This window comes from Anarrhichthys ocellatus, unplaced genomic scaffold (genome assembly GCF_004355925.1).
Source record: "Anarrhichthys ocellatus isolate YVR2014 unplaced genomic scaffold, GSC_Weel_1.0 scaffold62, whole genome shotgun sequence".
In the NCBI taxonomy this organism is placed as follows: domain Eukaryota; kingdom Metazoa; phylum Chordata; class Actinopteri; order Perciformes; family Anarhichadidae; genus Anarrhichthys; species Anarrhichthys ocellatus.
This window is the reverse complement of record NW_022280092.1, coordinates 1,442,010-1,457,005: the sequence shown is the minus strand read 5'-3', so window position 1 is coordinate 1,457,005 and position 14,996 is coordinate 1,442,010. Positions and strand designations below refer to the sequence as shown.

At 42.1% G+C, this 14,996-nt stretch overlaps 2 protein-coding genes across 4 annotated transcripts; one reads left to right on the top strand and one right to left on the bottom strand.

Moving 5' to 3' along the window:
• Positions 1-128: 128 nt before the first annotated feature.
• Positions 129-4,907, bottom strand: cunh17orf75 (chromosome unknown C17orf75 homolog). The gene is made up of 10 exons (XM_031872066.1): positions 4,577-4,907; positions 4,142-4,216; positions 3,618-3,743; positions 3,244-3,372; positions 3,010-3,070; positions 2,801-2,920; positions 2,457-2,521; positions 2,174-2,313; positions 1,994-2,097; positions 129-1,749 (listed from the first exon to the last, which is right to left on the bottom strand). Exons 1-10 carry the CDS (start codon positions 4,717-4,719, stop codon positions 1,534-1,536), a joined length of 1,179 nt encoding a protein of 392 aa, XP_031727926.1. The 5' UTR covers positions 4,720-4,907; the 3' UTR covers positions 129-1,533.
• Positions 4,908-5,314: 407 nt separating this feature from the next.
• LOC116397112 (BUB3-interacting and GLEBS motif-containing protein ZNF207-like) lies at positions 5,315-12,368 on the top strand. 3 transcript variants are annotated; one of them, XM_031872286.1, is made up of 10 exons: positions 5,315-5,442; positions 5,724-5,850; positions 5,929-6,067; positions 6,149-6,331; positions 6,648-6,723; positions 6,820-6,878; positions 7,018-7,172; positions 8,393-8,614; positions 8,843-8,981; positions 9,743-12,368. In XM_031872286.1, exons 1-10 carry the CDS (start codon positions 5,402-5,404, stop codon positions 9,898-9,900), a joined length of 1,299 nt encoding a protein of 432 aa, XP_031728146.1. In that variant the 5' UTR covers positions 5,315-5,401; the 3' UTR covers positions 9,901-12,368. The 3 variants fall into 3 exon arrangements, with proteins under 3 accessions (XP_031728146.1, XP_031728145.1, XP_031728144.1); XM_031872285.1 differs by having other exon boundaries at positions 5,929-6,331; positions 9,743-9,924; positions 10,182-12,368; XM_031872284.1 differs by having other exon boundaries at positions 5,929-6,331.
• The last annotated feature ends 2,628 nt before the right edge of the window (positions 12,369-14,996 follow it).

Here is a 14,996-nt window from a genome sequence, read left to right as displayed (position 1 = left end):
ATAGATAGATAGATAGATAGATAGATAGATAGATAGATAGATATATAATCTATATCTATCTATATAGAGATAGATAGATATATATCTATATATGTGCAAATGTTTGTCGGCTTTGTATGCTCGACAGCGTGCAACAACCACAACAAATAGGCTCAACTGTGGTATTTATTTCAGCTTCTTCTATACAAGACCAACATAGATGTTTATAACTATAGAGAAGACCGCACAGACATGTTAACACATACACACTCTGGTCAGGTCACAGTCACACTGTGGTTCACGATAGTAAAATGACTCATTTACATATCACCTACTTGACAGTTTACAAGTATACATCGCCACCTGTATTGCTGTATTACACACTTTGGACTGGTTTGAGCTAAAACCCTTTATTGGGTTTGATGGAACATCAGAACATGTTGCAGGTACACAATGAAAGGAAAATAAAACGAAGGCATGCCAACATTTACTGTGAGCATCTTTATACATCTTCTTATATTCTACATTTTCATTTCTTCTGTTTATAACTTCTTTCTGTGGGTATTAATATTGTAGAACCTTTGAAACTAAACATGTTTAGTAAATGTAGTGAGTAACTGGTCACAAAGTGCCTGTTTTGTTCTCATGAAGTCTTCAGCTGGTGAATGCAATTAAGATTTTTGTAAACAGGAAATGATACCCCAAAATGACACTGTATCTACAACACTGTATTCACATAGAAGGATTACATCTATCACTTGATAGTCATTATGTACATACAGTAGCAGTATTCATTAGACACAAATCATATTGTCGTGCAGGTATTGTGTTGAAATAAAGTAAGCACAAACGAAGCCTATGAAACAAGCAATGCATAAAAGTGATTTGTGCATTCTCAATGTGTTTCTTCTCAAAAGAAAACAAGTATAATCAACTAAAATACAAAATGATAAATTAAACATTTGGATATGAAATAAGTAATAGATAACTCCACTTTAACGAGTAGAAGCTTTAGTTTGGATCAGTTACGTTTTGTGATCATTGTCAGTTAGCAAAACAATAGTATTAATATTTGGTTCAAAGTATTTTGAAACGCTCAACACAACGCTAACATTTGCAAAAGTAAAAAGATTGGGAAAGTGCCGCTCTACGACTAGATCAATTCATTTTTACTATCATCTCCAGCTGGCAACTAACCTTCACTGTTAAGATAAGTGATGTTACAGATCTCAATGAACTATTATTAGCCCCAAAGACAGACACACTTGTTGAGGGAAGCTGAGTCTCAGGGTTTTACGGCACATACTCCAGATCGGACTTTTTACTTTTACTCGTTGAGAAGCAGCAGAGGTGCCAGCACAGGAAACGTAACATTCAAATTCTAAATCTGCCATGACAGTCGGCAGATTGAAAAAAAATGTCAGCGCTGCTAAATGTTTACCTGGCGAACCGACGTTGAACATAGGATGTGGTGCTAGGTTTAGAATTGAACAAGCGATCTGCTTTGTGGCTGGAATAGTATCTAGGCCCCACAACTCAGGTGTTGCGATGGAATCAGGCCTGGGCCTGGGATTGTTCCTTGATGAACTCCTCCAGGACGGAGATGATGCTGCAGGCTTCAGGCATGTCGTTGTGCTCCGCTCTGGCATTCTGCAGCAACACATCCCCGTTTCCGCAGCCCTGAAGGAAGAGGCAGCAGCGAAACAGGGCGTAGTGACTCATCTCTGCCTGACGCACGAAGCGCTTCAGGCTGTTCATGTCCTGGATGGCCTGCGAGTGGTGGTTGATAGAGGAAGGAGGAAACAAGTTTTTTTTTTTTTAAAAAGGGAAGCAATCTGAACGATAGACAGTGGAAGTTGTACTGTGTATCTGCCAAGAGGAACTGAGAGCTGTTGTCCAAAGGTTCTCAATGTTGTGGGATAAGTATCATTTAAAAAAAACAATTATACACAAAATACTAAAGTACGCAGCACTCAACCCATGTTATAGTCGGTCCATGTGTATGTTTTCTGACCTTAAGTTTGAAGTTCTCCAGAATCTGTCTGAGCAGGAAAGGATTACATCGCTCTGCAGCGTTTAGAAAGGCCTGAATCCAGTCATCACAGAAACGATTACTGACTGGGGGAGAAAACATCGTCATCAGACTCTTACGGAGATAAAAACGATCTGTCATCTGATTTATGTCATGACTTACCTGCGTTAGAGAGTGTGGGTGGGCTGGTGGAGCAGTCTAGGATCAGGTCAGACTGCGTGTCCTCTGAGATCGCCTTACACAGAGAAGCTGTTGTAGTGTCTTGTTGGGACAGACCCACCAAACTGGCTGCTTTGATGAACCTGGTACAGAACACAACACACATTTAACAGCTAACAAAACAGATGGTTCATTTACATTTTGTACTGCATGGAAACAAACAAGAGACCGGCTCCCTTTTTAAAAGATGTGTTAGTGTAGCTACGGGGGACATCAGCAAACTCACCGGGACACATCAGCCTTTGTCCTCTCATCGGAATTATTGAGCTCCACATGTGTGTGACTCAGCGCCTGTGTACAGAACATGTAATGACTGAAATGCATTGTTCTGGAGACAAGTTAATTCTTGCACACACACACAGAGTTTGAATGATCAAATAAATCATTTGGATAGCCGTATTTTAAAGCATATAGTCGACAAGCATTTCAAGGAAATGCTCCCCCAAAAATACAGATAAGAACACTATTTTCCTTGTAAAGTTCCACTGTCGACTATTTTTCTTACAGGAGAGAGAAACTGTGCTCTTAATTTTTATTGGACACACTCTAGAGGAAAGAAAACGGACTCACAGCGTGCAGCAGGAAGCTGATGTTGCTCTGGACCAGCTGCACCACCCGATAAATGTGCATCACAGACTCCTCGTACCACCGGCTCAGATACGGACGCACCTCTGTCTCAAGGTTCTGCAGCTGACACACACACATACACACAAATCTATATTGCATTAAAATTGTAACAGCAAAAATCAAACTTCATGACACTTATTACAGCCACATACCTCTGGGGTTTGCAGGCTGCTGTGCAGGCCTTGGACGTATTTATCAAGTTCTAATCGAAATGTGTATTGGGTCAAGGAACTTGTCTCTTTCTCTGTACAAAGTTACAACAATGTGGAGGCCATACAACTATGCAGAAAAGACCAAGGAGTATGTCAACAACTAATGCTGGAGCCAATAACTAGGGTTGATTTCATGAGGACACTTTGCAATAAACAACTGTGCACAAAGGATATAAGTTCAGTCCTTTTTCAGAGCCGCCCATGAAGCAGATCACATATCCGTTTCCATCAGCATCAGGCTGTTCGGGAGACCGTTCCTGCTCCAGGAGACAGCAGTAGCAGCCCACTGCCTGCTCTGGGATACTGGGGAGAGTACATAACAATAATAATAATAATAATAAACACATTTGTGTTAACCAACTTATTTTGTCCCCCTCTGAACCGTCATTTCCAGCTGAATTTATTGTATTACTGTGATAGAGTCAAACACATCACCCATCAGTCCCAGAAGAAGGAACATGATCTTGAGTTGTTTTGTCACAAACCCTTGATTGTGTGTCCCTATTGGTTCGTATGTAGCATTACTGATGCAAAACGTTTGTTGTCACCTGAGTTCCACAGTGGCAATGTTGCCCATGCCTCCCAGCAGGGCACCTTTGCTGAGCCTCCTCGAAATGTAAGTCCGCAGCTCAGGTTCCGCCTCTGATGGAAGGCTGCTGTCGACGAGTGTCAGGCTGTGGGCAGGGCAGAAAAATCAGTATGGATACGAGCAGTCGCCCGGAGACAACGAGGAATTCGGAAGCCACTCAAAGCCAATGGAGAACAGATGGAGAAAGCTGATGAGCATTAGCCACGACCAACACGACACACAACTGAGTCACATAGCTGTAACTGTCCACCCGACACTCGGAAGTGGAGACGGGTTGAAATTGGGAGAGACCTAAAGGCCATGTAACTCAGCAGCACAGCAGTGACCAATCAGAACAAAAATCACAGATGAAAACAGCATTGATTCCATGTTGATTGGATGTCCGGTGGCAGCCCGTGGATACACCAATGCACAACAGTGAAAGCCGAAGAGAAACGACCACTGAAAGTGAGGAGAAGGGTAGGCGGGCGGCTCCTTTGTTACCTAAAGTCATCCTGACTGGTTGTGGAGTCTGCTCGTCTCTGGTTCCATGCCACATTTTCCCCAGAAGCCTCAGATCTACGACAATCGACAGTTTACTCATCACCTGGTTAGTTTTTTTTTAGTATAAATCTGGTTTTACCTGCAGTTAAAACACGGTGTCACTGTCAGCAGGTTCAGGAACAAGGGACTACAAATACTCAACAGTGAGAAATAGATTGATGTCCTGCAGGATTAGAATATTATTAGGATTACAGTCGCTACTGTGAAGAATAACATGTAACCAAACCATAAAAAAAATAATTAGGTATTAATAGCATTATTCCTAATACATGACATCGTGGACCCAACACTCACTGCAAATGTCCTTGCAGAAGTTGTACCACAGCTGTTATCTTTTGAAAATCATAAAGTGGGACGAGCAGTGTCGACCATCACCTTGTGCCTTGATACAGATAGATGGTGTAGTAGCAGTTCAGCTGAGTTTTCTGGCTGTATCCGGCAATCTCCTCGCTGTCAAAGTCATCTCTCTCTTCCACGTCAATGGAATCCTGGAAGGACGAAGTCTGGGAGGTAAACATGATCCCGATGCTGCACGGAGCGAGCAGCTACAACAAACTAAATCAAGGACGTGTTTCTAATTTAGCCGTGATGTGTTGGTAGATATGTATAAATGACGTCGGGATCTCCAGCTGACAGTAAAATAACAACTGCAGCAGTTGTATTAGCGGTATTCTCGTTTATGTACCTTCTGCGCATGCGTCTTATGTGTACGTTCTCAATTATGTCCGACTGCGATGATATAACGTTACATTTATCTGTTCCTGGGCCAAGCTTTACACAAATGTTTTAATTATGACGTGTTTGTCTTTCAATTGGGTGTGTACATATTAGATTAGTTTTATACCTGTAAATGATGTGCTTTAAATTGTGATTGTGATTGTGATTGCTGGTAACTTAAATTACCAATATTGTAATGTTAGAGTTGAATGGCTGAAACATCTATGGTGAAAATAGTTAGCGTGGGCAGATGTGAGGGGTCCGTGCTACAAATGAATTGTCCAATATACAGTATTTAATTCTAATAACAAGTAAACAAGAGTTTGGGGCCACCAGAGGGCGCCTTGAGGTCGCAGTGTTGTTCTACGTTGTTTTATGACGCTGGAGACCCGCCGCCATCTTTAATTCCCGTAGCCCTCTCCCTGTAGGTGTGTTGTTTGTATCGGTCCACTGGGTTAGAAGTGGACTGACAGTCCAGGAATCATGGGGAGGAAGAAGAAGAAGCAGATGAAGCCTTGGTGCTGGTATCCTTGTTCACATTTTACATTTAGAGTTATTGTTCTAACGTTATCTTGTTCTTATCAGGACCTGTGTCTGTCCTCTGTTTACTAAGCTAACTGTACATTAACCTGAGTTTATCATGTTAACAGCCGTTTAACGTCAGCTGGCTCGCAGTATGTTGCACGATTTTGAACTTGTCGTCGGTGTTGCTTTAGTTTAAGCACTAGCTCTGAAGAAAGTACTATGACAGAATAGATAATGAGTAAAACAGCATGATCGAGTTTTTCCTGAATCATAGTCTCAGGTACTGTAACAGAGACTTCGATGATGAAAAGATTCTCATTCAACACCAGAAGGCCAAACATTTCAAGTGCCACATCTGTCATAAAAAACTGTACACCGGCCCCGGGCTTGCGATCCACTGTATGCAGGTGAGGAAACAATACTGCAAAGCACCTTCATGAAATCAAAGGAAGACCTTTTGCCTGACTGTGTCACTGTTATCACAGGTACACAAAGAGACAATTGATGGAGTTCCTAATGCAATACCTGGAAGAATAGACATTGAGCTTGAGATATATGGCATGGAGGGTATTCCCGAAAAAGACATGGAAGAGAGAAGAAGAGTGCTAGAACAAAAGAACCAAGGTATTAGCAACCAAAATACCTCAATGAAACTGTCTTTTATGCTCTATTCTAGAGACGTATTATGCTCTTCCTGCTTTTCAGAGACGCAAAAGAAGAAACAGAACCAGGATGACTCCGATGAGATCGATGAGGATGACGAGCCCGGTCCCTCCTTCCAGCAGCCTGCTGCAGGCCAACCCCAGGCCGGTTACATACCCCCTATGACCCAGCCGGGCATTCCTCCTGGCTCTGGTGCTCCAGGGATACCACTGGGCAGCTACTTGGGTAGGAAACAGTGACCTTAGATAACACGGTATGGGTATCATGCTGTTTATAGAGTTCAGTATTTACACTTAAACACACATGGTTTACCTGCTGCTGTATCCTCTTTCATCCTCTTTCTTTTCTGCTACTCATAAGACTCGATTCAGACAATTATTTATGTTCTCAAGCACATTGATGGCACCAAGTGTCTCTAAAAAGACTCTGATAGTCATAGTTTGATCAAGGTGTAAAAACAATAGGTGTTGCTTAATATTAATTACATAAACTGTTTTGTGATGTGATAACACACCTGCGCTTCAATTCATCTTTATGTCAGGAATCCCCCCAATGATGCCAGGTGTGCCACCAATGATGCCAGGAATGCCTCCCTTAATGCCAGGAATGCCTCCGGGGTAAATGCTCAGGGTTATTAACAAACATAGTCATGTCTTATTAATCTTATTATATCTTTATATTGTAAACGTGTGTATCTTCCCTGGTGCATTTAGGATGATACCAATGGGCGGGTTGATGCCTCCAGGCCCCGGGATGCCACCAATGATACCAGGTGTGCCACCAGCTAATGATCACCTTTGATGTTAATTATTAATTTATATTGACAATTGATTGTAACGACACTGCACCGCTGTTGTAGTGAGGCTGTACTTGTTCCCTTGTGTGATGAATTTGTTCTGCTGTTGTCACAGGCATGCCTCCTCCTGTGGGCCACCGTCCAGGCCTCCCACACATGGCTCAGGTTCCCTCTGCTGCAAACGTGCTGACTAGACCTGCTGTTCCTGCTGCCGCTGCCCCCTCAGCCCAGCCCGATGTCACAAAGCCTCTGTTCCCCATTGCTGGACAGGTACAAACCTTTATGACACCATGTACCACGTTTCATCTCTGATGGGGCAGAACATCACCGTCTCCTGTTGAATAAGGGATTGTTTAAAGTAGCTCTCTGTGCTCACACAGTCTGAACCGCAGGAGACGTTACCCAGCCATTCCTTTAACTGAAGAATTACTTTTCTCTACGGTTTCTTATTCTTTACTCTTTTCCTGTGCTGCAGATGGGAAGTCGCGTTGCAAGTACAAGTGCAGACTCTCAGTCTGCCTCCCCTAAAGCTCTGTTCCCTATCACGCCACAAGTACGCAGCTGTCGGCCTGCTCTACTCTGACAACATGCAGCTTTACAATGAGCATGCACACCATTGTGTATAGTTTGCCTGCTGTGGTGTACTTGGGCGTTATTTCTATTTTATTTGACAAAGCTGTTTTAGTAAGAAACGATGAAATCCAACCATTTGTGGGGGTTGAAAATAGCAACATGCCTTTGTTGTTTTTTTTTTCTTTTGCTACAAATCTGCATTTATAGAACACTACTGACATTACTGACACTGACTAACATTTCACCTGGAAAAAATCAGAAAAGAGAGTTATGCAGATTAGTAAAGTGGGCTTCTTATTTCTGAACTGCTGTAGGGCAACAAAGCACAGCATGCTCTTTTGGTTTTGTTTTCCTGCAGGCTTGAAGAAACAGGTTTACCTTTTAGTCATACTTCATAGGGTTACTCTCCGGAGTAACTCCAATGGTGTAAACGTGTTGAAGAAATAACTGAGACCCTGTTTAACGTCATTATGAAGTGGAAATACAAATTGGCACATTAAAGCCCAATATTCACTCAATACTGTTATGGTTTTATTTTGATGTTGACATGTTCTTCTGAAACCAAAACGTACTCGGTTGTACTTGGCATTGGAAAAATGACGTAGGTGCAAAAATCACCTTGAATTTCTATTTCTTAACTGCCCGGCTTTTACGAAGGGGAACTTAAGAAAGTATGTTTTTCTGATTTGGGGGAACTTACCCTGTAAAGAAAGAGGAGATACGAGCATTAAGGGAGAGAGGAATCCAGAGACAGTCCATCTCAAGCCTGTAAACCACACAGATATTCATGCCAAGCTTTAAATGACTATAAACTAAATGAGAGTAGCCTCAGAATATGACTGAAAGTGTTCCCCTGTGAAATGTGAATGCCTTTCAGCGGAGTCTCTCTGATGGTTTGGTCTTCTCTCTCCACTCAGAGCCAGCAGTCAGGGCCCCCCCACCCTCCTCCCTGTCCCTCCTCTGACCCCTCAAAGCCCACATTCCCGGCCTACACTCAGGCCACCGTAGCTGTGGTCAGCCCCAATGCTGGCAGCAGTACGGTTTCAAAACCTCCCTCTACTGTGACCAGTAAGCCTGCTACCCTCACCACCTCCAGTGCAACCAGTAAGTTGATCCACCCCGATGAGGATATCTCACTGGTAAGTAGTCCCTCTGCTACCGCCTCTCTTTATAGTTCATTTTTTAACAGTAAGCAGCTTCTAAAACTGTTAATCATAGCTAACGTCTTACTTTCTGTTCACACCAAAGTATATAACTGGCTTTTCTTGAGTGAAATTGATTTAATAATGCTGTTTATTTGTCCTGGTTGAGCTACAGAGTTTCAGCGTCAAATGATTCCTCCTCGTTTGATTTCTGTGTCTTTTTAGGAAGAGTTGCGGTCTCAGTTGCCGAGGTACCAGCGCAGCGCTCCCCGCCAAGGCCAGACCAGCGCTGCTACCCCGTCAGTTGGTCCTGTCGGGGGCATGATGGCACCTCAGCAGTCCGGCATGAGGCACCCTATACCTGGTATCCACCGCCTGCCTCTAGTTCAGAAAGACTTTACATTATGATGAGAATCTCTCTTAAGTGTCATTATATATATATATATATATATATCATTCATTCATTAGTGCTATATCTTACCTTGCAACACTGAATATGTCTGAATGTGGCATGTTTTAGGGATGGCAATGTCGTTCTTTTCAGTCCACCACTTAAATCCAGACTGAAATATCTCAACAACCATTGGATGGTTTGTCATGAGATTTTGTACAGACATTGATGGTCCCCGGAGGATAAACCCTAATTACTTTGGTGATCCCCAGACCTTTCCTATAGCGCCACCATCAGGTTAAAGTTTAAAATTGGCCAATACTTTGGTTCATGACTTAAAACCTGCTGTACTGATATTCCCATCAGCCACAGCTGTACTTAGTTTAGGGCTAATTGGCAAATATTAGCATGCTAGCTTGCTAAACTAAGATAGTGAACATGGTAAACAGAATACCTGCTTAGCATCATCGTCACTGTGAGCATGTTAGCATCCTGCTGTTAACATTTAGCTTGAAGCACCACTGCTCTAATCATATGACTTGATGACAAACGCTCGCCAGTCGTTAACATGGGATTCTTTCCTATCCCTGCCGTCCATCCCATATGACATAAATGCGGCACAAGTAGATCCTGGAGCTGCTAGCATGGCTGTATAAAGTTAAAACAACATGAGTTATGCTCCTGATTTTTTTTTTTTTAAATATAAAGCCGACAACAAACCTGTGTTTTCGCAGGCCAGTATGGTGGTCCACCCCAGGGGATTCCAGGCTACATGCCCGGAGGGATGCCTCCATATGGACTGGCCCCTCCCGTGGCTCCCCCAGGGTACCAGGGAGCCCCTCCACCCATGGGTATGAGACCCCCTGTCATGTCTCCTGGAGCCCGCTACTGAAGCCTGCCATCCTCTCTTCAATAGGTTTGGACACTCAACCCTTTTCTAATGTCCTCAGCTGCTAGTAGACAAGCCAGTATTGGTGTTATAGTACCCCGACGTACTGTTTATTCTACTACTGAGCTCTGAGGAAGAGACACTGAATAAACGGCAAACAAAAGAGCTATGAAAGCATCACAGAGCGTTGGGAAATATTTACACTGTACCTAACCAAGACTATGACCTGTTGTTTCAAACCCTCTCTGTTCTGTGGCTTCTTTTCCTTCTCATGTTTCATTCAGGTGTATAGAAGTATAGTAGATATGGTTCGTAGTGTTGTGAAGGCGCTGGAGTTACATGGGCAGTTCCCACCCTTTATCAAGGCAAGTCTTATGTAAATACGTTTCTGTTCTAAGCTAAACAGTGAGGCCTTCACAGCACGTAGTGCTGTTGGACTTTGTGTCCCCAACTTTGTTTGGTGAGGGCTTCAAATATCTGTTTATGCATTCATTCTGTTTCATGTTTATAGTTCCTATAACCCTAAATAGTTGAAGTACGAAATGAAGTGGCATATGCATTTGCTGTAAAACTGTACTGTAATAAAATGTGGCAAAAATGTAAGACTCTTCTTTGCGGGACGCGAGTGGGAAAAGAGACGTCGCAGCAGGTTTGTACTCCACAGGTTGAAAAGTATCAACAGAAATGTGCTTTTATGCTTTTTGAGTTGAAATTAAAAATGTTGGTGAATGTTTTATTTAGGCTCTAAGCAGTGTATTGTTTATTCCTGTTATTATTGATGCTCTGTACATGGCGTGTAAGTTGTACAGCTGCATAACTTCCGGGTGGTTGTAGTGCTAAAACCCCGATTTCTCTTCTCCCTGTAGCGATGCCATGGGGGACTGGCTGAGGCCCTGTCTCAGTGTAGCCCTGTTTCAGCCCGAGGCAAGTCTCACCATTTTCTGTCTTCTCATTCATTACCAGGGGCCCTCACAGCTTACACGCTGTTGGATCGCAATGTCCCCAAACTTGCAGCAAGTTTGGTGAAGGCCCTTGTTTGTGTTTTCTTCAGGCATGTTGGCTCATGTTTACTAAGCTTTTGGTTTTACGTAGTCCTACAGTCTACAGCAGTTTACTGCCTGAAACATTTACCGGGTGGTCAAAATCAAATAATTTGTTACAGACGGCATTAACGGCCAGACACATACATACAATGTTTTGTTGGGAGGTTTGTGATGAAAACATATGCTTGTAAAATGGCTGCACTACTTAATCCTGTTTGTTTCATCAGCTGTCCTCACTTGATCATTTGCATTTAACTACTTGCATGAAGGAGAATCCGAACCAGTAACAGGTTAGTTAAAGCTGTAAGTACCACTGCTGTGATTTTAATTTCTTTCAACCTGTGTTTTGTGTGCACACACAATGAGACGTTAATGTCTGTCACCTTTTTATGAAAAACATGAAACGAGCTCTTAACAATTCTTCAGCATTTTACATTAATGGCAGCCGTTTGGTTGTATGATTGTTAGGAATAACTCGGGGCATAAATGGTAAATATTTAAGTGTGCAACACATTTCTATCTGCTGAATGTTATTGTTTCTCAACATAGGTTTTGATGGGAATAACCTCCAGTTAAACTGATTTAATTATTGTTAATACAGGCAGAGTCTTCTCTGGTAAGTATGAGCGCATCACGTCTGTCGTTTATGGTAATGCTAAAATGCTAATAGGGGCGTGTTCAGGGAGTGGCACCAACCACTCCAGGTGCTTCCTCATTATCATAAACTATGTTGGTGCTTCTTTGTGGTCTGGGGCGGGGCCTTACTTTTTGTCCACACAGGCTCATTTATTTAAGTTTCGCTGACACTTTATACTTTATTTTTGTTTTGTTTTTGTGTGCAACCAACTTTTGAAAGTACAAATACTTTGTGAGGTTTTAAAGGTTCTCAATAAGATATTCAGAGCAGAGGAAGTGGAAGATTCATATTTGTACAGTGCCACTGTGTTGTGATTGGAAGGTCTATTTATCTTTTTAAATGAAGATTTGAAGCAGAAGAATGGAATAAGTTGTAGGACACTGTAATTAGTAAAAATAGATATGAGTAGTGGAAACAAAGGGTCAAGTACTGCCATTTCGATGCATGTGTGTAATATAATTCATATCATCCCAGTCAAGAGTCTGGACAAGCCACTGTTTGCTAATCCAGTTAATCTTCACCAATGCTTTGCTGAAGAGTTCAGTTAAATGAAAATATACATGTTCTGCTGCTTATTAGTTATTTCATACCTTGTCTGAGAATATGATGGTAGCCGGTTTAGAAGCTTCTGTATTTTTATTTTTTTGAGCTTTTAAGTTATGTGAAAAACTGAAGCTTGATCGTGAATATTTGTTTTAGGATCGGTCCTTCTACTAGATTTTATGTGATTTCTCTACTAATGTCTGAATATAAACTTTTTTCTTTCAATAAACAAGCTCATAAACCCTTAATGTGTCTCTAATGCCTTTCAGCATATTCTCATCCTTGTATTTGGAAACACTAACCAGTTACTCCTTGATACAATCAGAATATTGTGTCAAGAGGCTGTCAATAGAAATAATGGTATGAGTTTATAGAAGCATAGTGCAATGATCATAAGTCATTCAAGGCTCATTTTTCAAAGAACACCTGCACAGACTTCATGAAAATAAACTTTGCACATAGAAAAACACTGAGGAAACCCCATCTTTACTCTGCCTCCTTCAGTTTAGCTGGTCAGAAATGTCTCTTGTTCTGAATGCATTTATTTCCAGTCTAACTTGAATTAATGGAGGCTTAAAAAATGTTAAATTCTGTGGTTGCCTGTGAAATCTAATGACTTTAATTTATACAGTAAATGTTAAAGGTACTGTAGCATTTCAGGGGATCTATCAGAAGTAGAATATAGTGTAATAAGTTTGACATGAAAATAGTTTGTTAGCCTAGAATGAATCCTTCGTATTTACATAGAGCCGGTCCTCTACACGGAGTCCGCAATGTTGCACCGCCATGTTTCCACAGTAGCCCATAACAGACAAACATCACTGGCCATAGTGAGAGCCTGCCTGCAATCTGCAACCAACCCACTTGATGCCACCAAATTCTACAAACTGTACCTATCTACAATCAATGTATTAATCTACTCCATCTAATCTATTAATGTACTATTTATTATAGTATCAATATTGCAAATACATTAACATTGGTCTAGGTGGTACTAATAAGTGGTTGAGACCCATTTTCTGTTGAGTTTATCCCACATTGAAATTCCTCAGCGTCAGTCATATATGCTACAGTCAGCATACTGTCCTCTGTGGTCAAAGTCATTGACTACACCGGTCTCTATTAAAACATTTTTGAATGAGTTAACCAGAAGTAATACTATGCCGTTGTCTAGCTTGATGCTGCTAGAGTGCCGTTACTCAATGCGAGGGCAGTGCACTCACAATCGTTGGACGCAGGTAGAGTTTGGAAAAACCGAGAAGAAGTTAAAGAATGGAGGACGTGGGTCAGTTGACTCTTTGCTGTTGAGTTTTACCATTCATAAGTATTAAAAGGACAGTTGCTGTTGTCGCTTTCTTCTAAAATCTAACAGCAATGTTTTTTTCTTATGTTCAAATTCAGTTTAAGGTCAACAAACTGACTTGTTTCGCGCCTTTGGCTTTCTACACACCTGGCTTGGTTAATTTGGTCAGAGCATATTAGAATACAAAAATAAAATGAATCGAATTAAACAAACACTATGATTAGCATTGCATCAATCACCTATTTGCTAAACTATCTCAAGAACCTTTGCCAACATCTGGTGGGGATGAGTCCACTTACAGGTGGGAGACTGACCATCTGCGGTTTGAACAACTTTGAGCTCAACACTCTAAAGACAGTGGAGATGGTTGTGGATTTCCGGAAGAATGCAGCCCCAATCACTCTGTGTGACTCCCCCGTCGACGCGGTGGAGTCCTTCCGCTTCCTGGGCTCCATCATAACCCAGGACCTCAAGTGGGGACATCAGCTCCATCACAGAAGGCCCAGCAGAGGATGTACTTCCTGAGGCAGCTGAAGAAATTCAACCTGCCAAAGTCAATGATGGTGCACTTCTACATTACCATCATTGAGTCCATCCTCTGCTCCTCCATCACGGTCTGGTACGCTGCAGCCACCGCCAAGGACAAGGGCAGGCTGCAACGCATCATTCGCTCTGCCGAGAGGGTGATTGGCTGCAATCTGCAGTTCCTCCAGAACTTGTTCCCTTCAAGAACCCTGAAGCGAGCAAGAAGAATTGTAGCCGACCCCTCTCACCCTGGACAAAAACTGTTTGTGCCCCTTCCATCTGGCAGGAGGCTGCGGTCCATCAGGACCAAGACCTCACGAGACGAACAGTTTCTTCCTGTCGGCAGTCGGGCTCATTAACAGAGCCCGGGACCCCCACTGACTCAGTCATCCCCAGGACAATTTCCTACCGGTCACTCCCCTGCATCCCTTCTATTACACTCGACACTTACACCTTACTTGTTTATAGTCCCGTTATCTGTTAGTTTGTGCACTTTATTTTATATTTCTGTAAATGTTAATATGTTTCTACTTTGCACTGTTTGTTGTTAAATGTTATGCACCTCCCATCATGTCAAATTTCTTGTAAGTTCAACATACCATGGCAATAAACTGTTCTGATTCGGGATCCACAGGGTGCATTTGAGTCCTTCGTCAAGTTACTGCATTTCATATCGTAGAACAAAAGGTTTAAATGTCATTAGCTTGTGTTTAACCACACACACACACACACACACACACACACACACACACACACACACAGTGATGAAGGACCCAGAAGTGCAAAAATGTTAACTCAGGTTTTAGGACTCACTCTTGCAAAAATCCCCCCCCCTCTCCCAAAAAAAACAAAAAACCCAAACCTGCTAGTACACTGCCAAATATGTTAATATCAAAAAGAACACAGAACTTAAGGTTTGATTTTAATGTCTCAATGCCAAGAAAATTAATCATTGACGTATTGATTGTTTATCGTCTGGATTTTTGTTCTTGGCCTACTTTCTGTTGAAAACCATCAAAGGGCCAAGTGTTACAGTTCCACTGGCCAC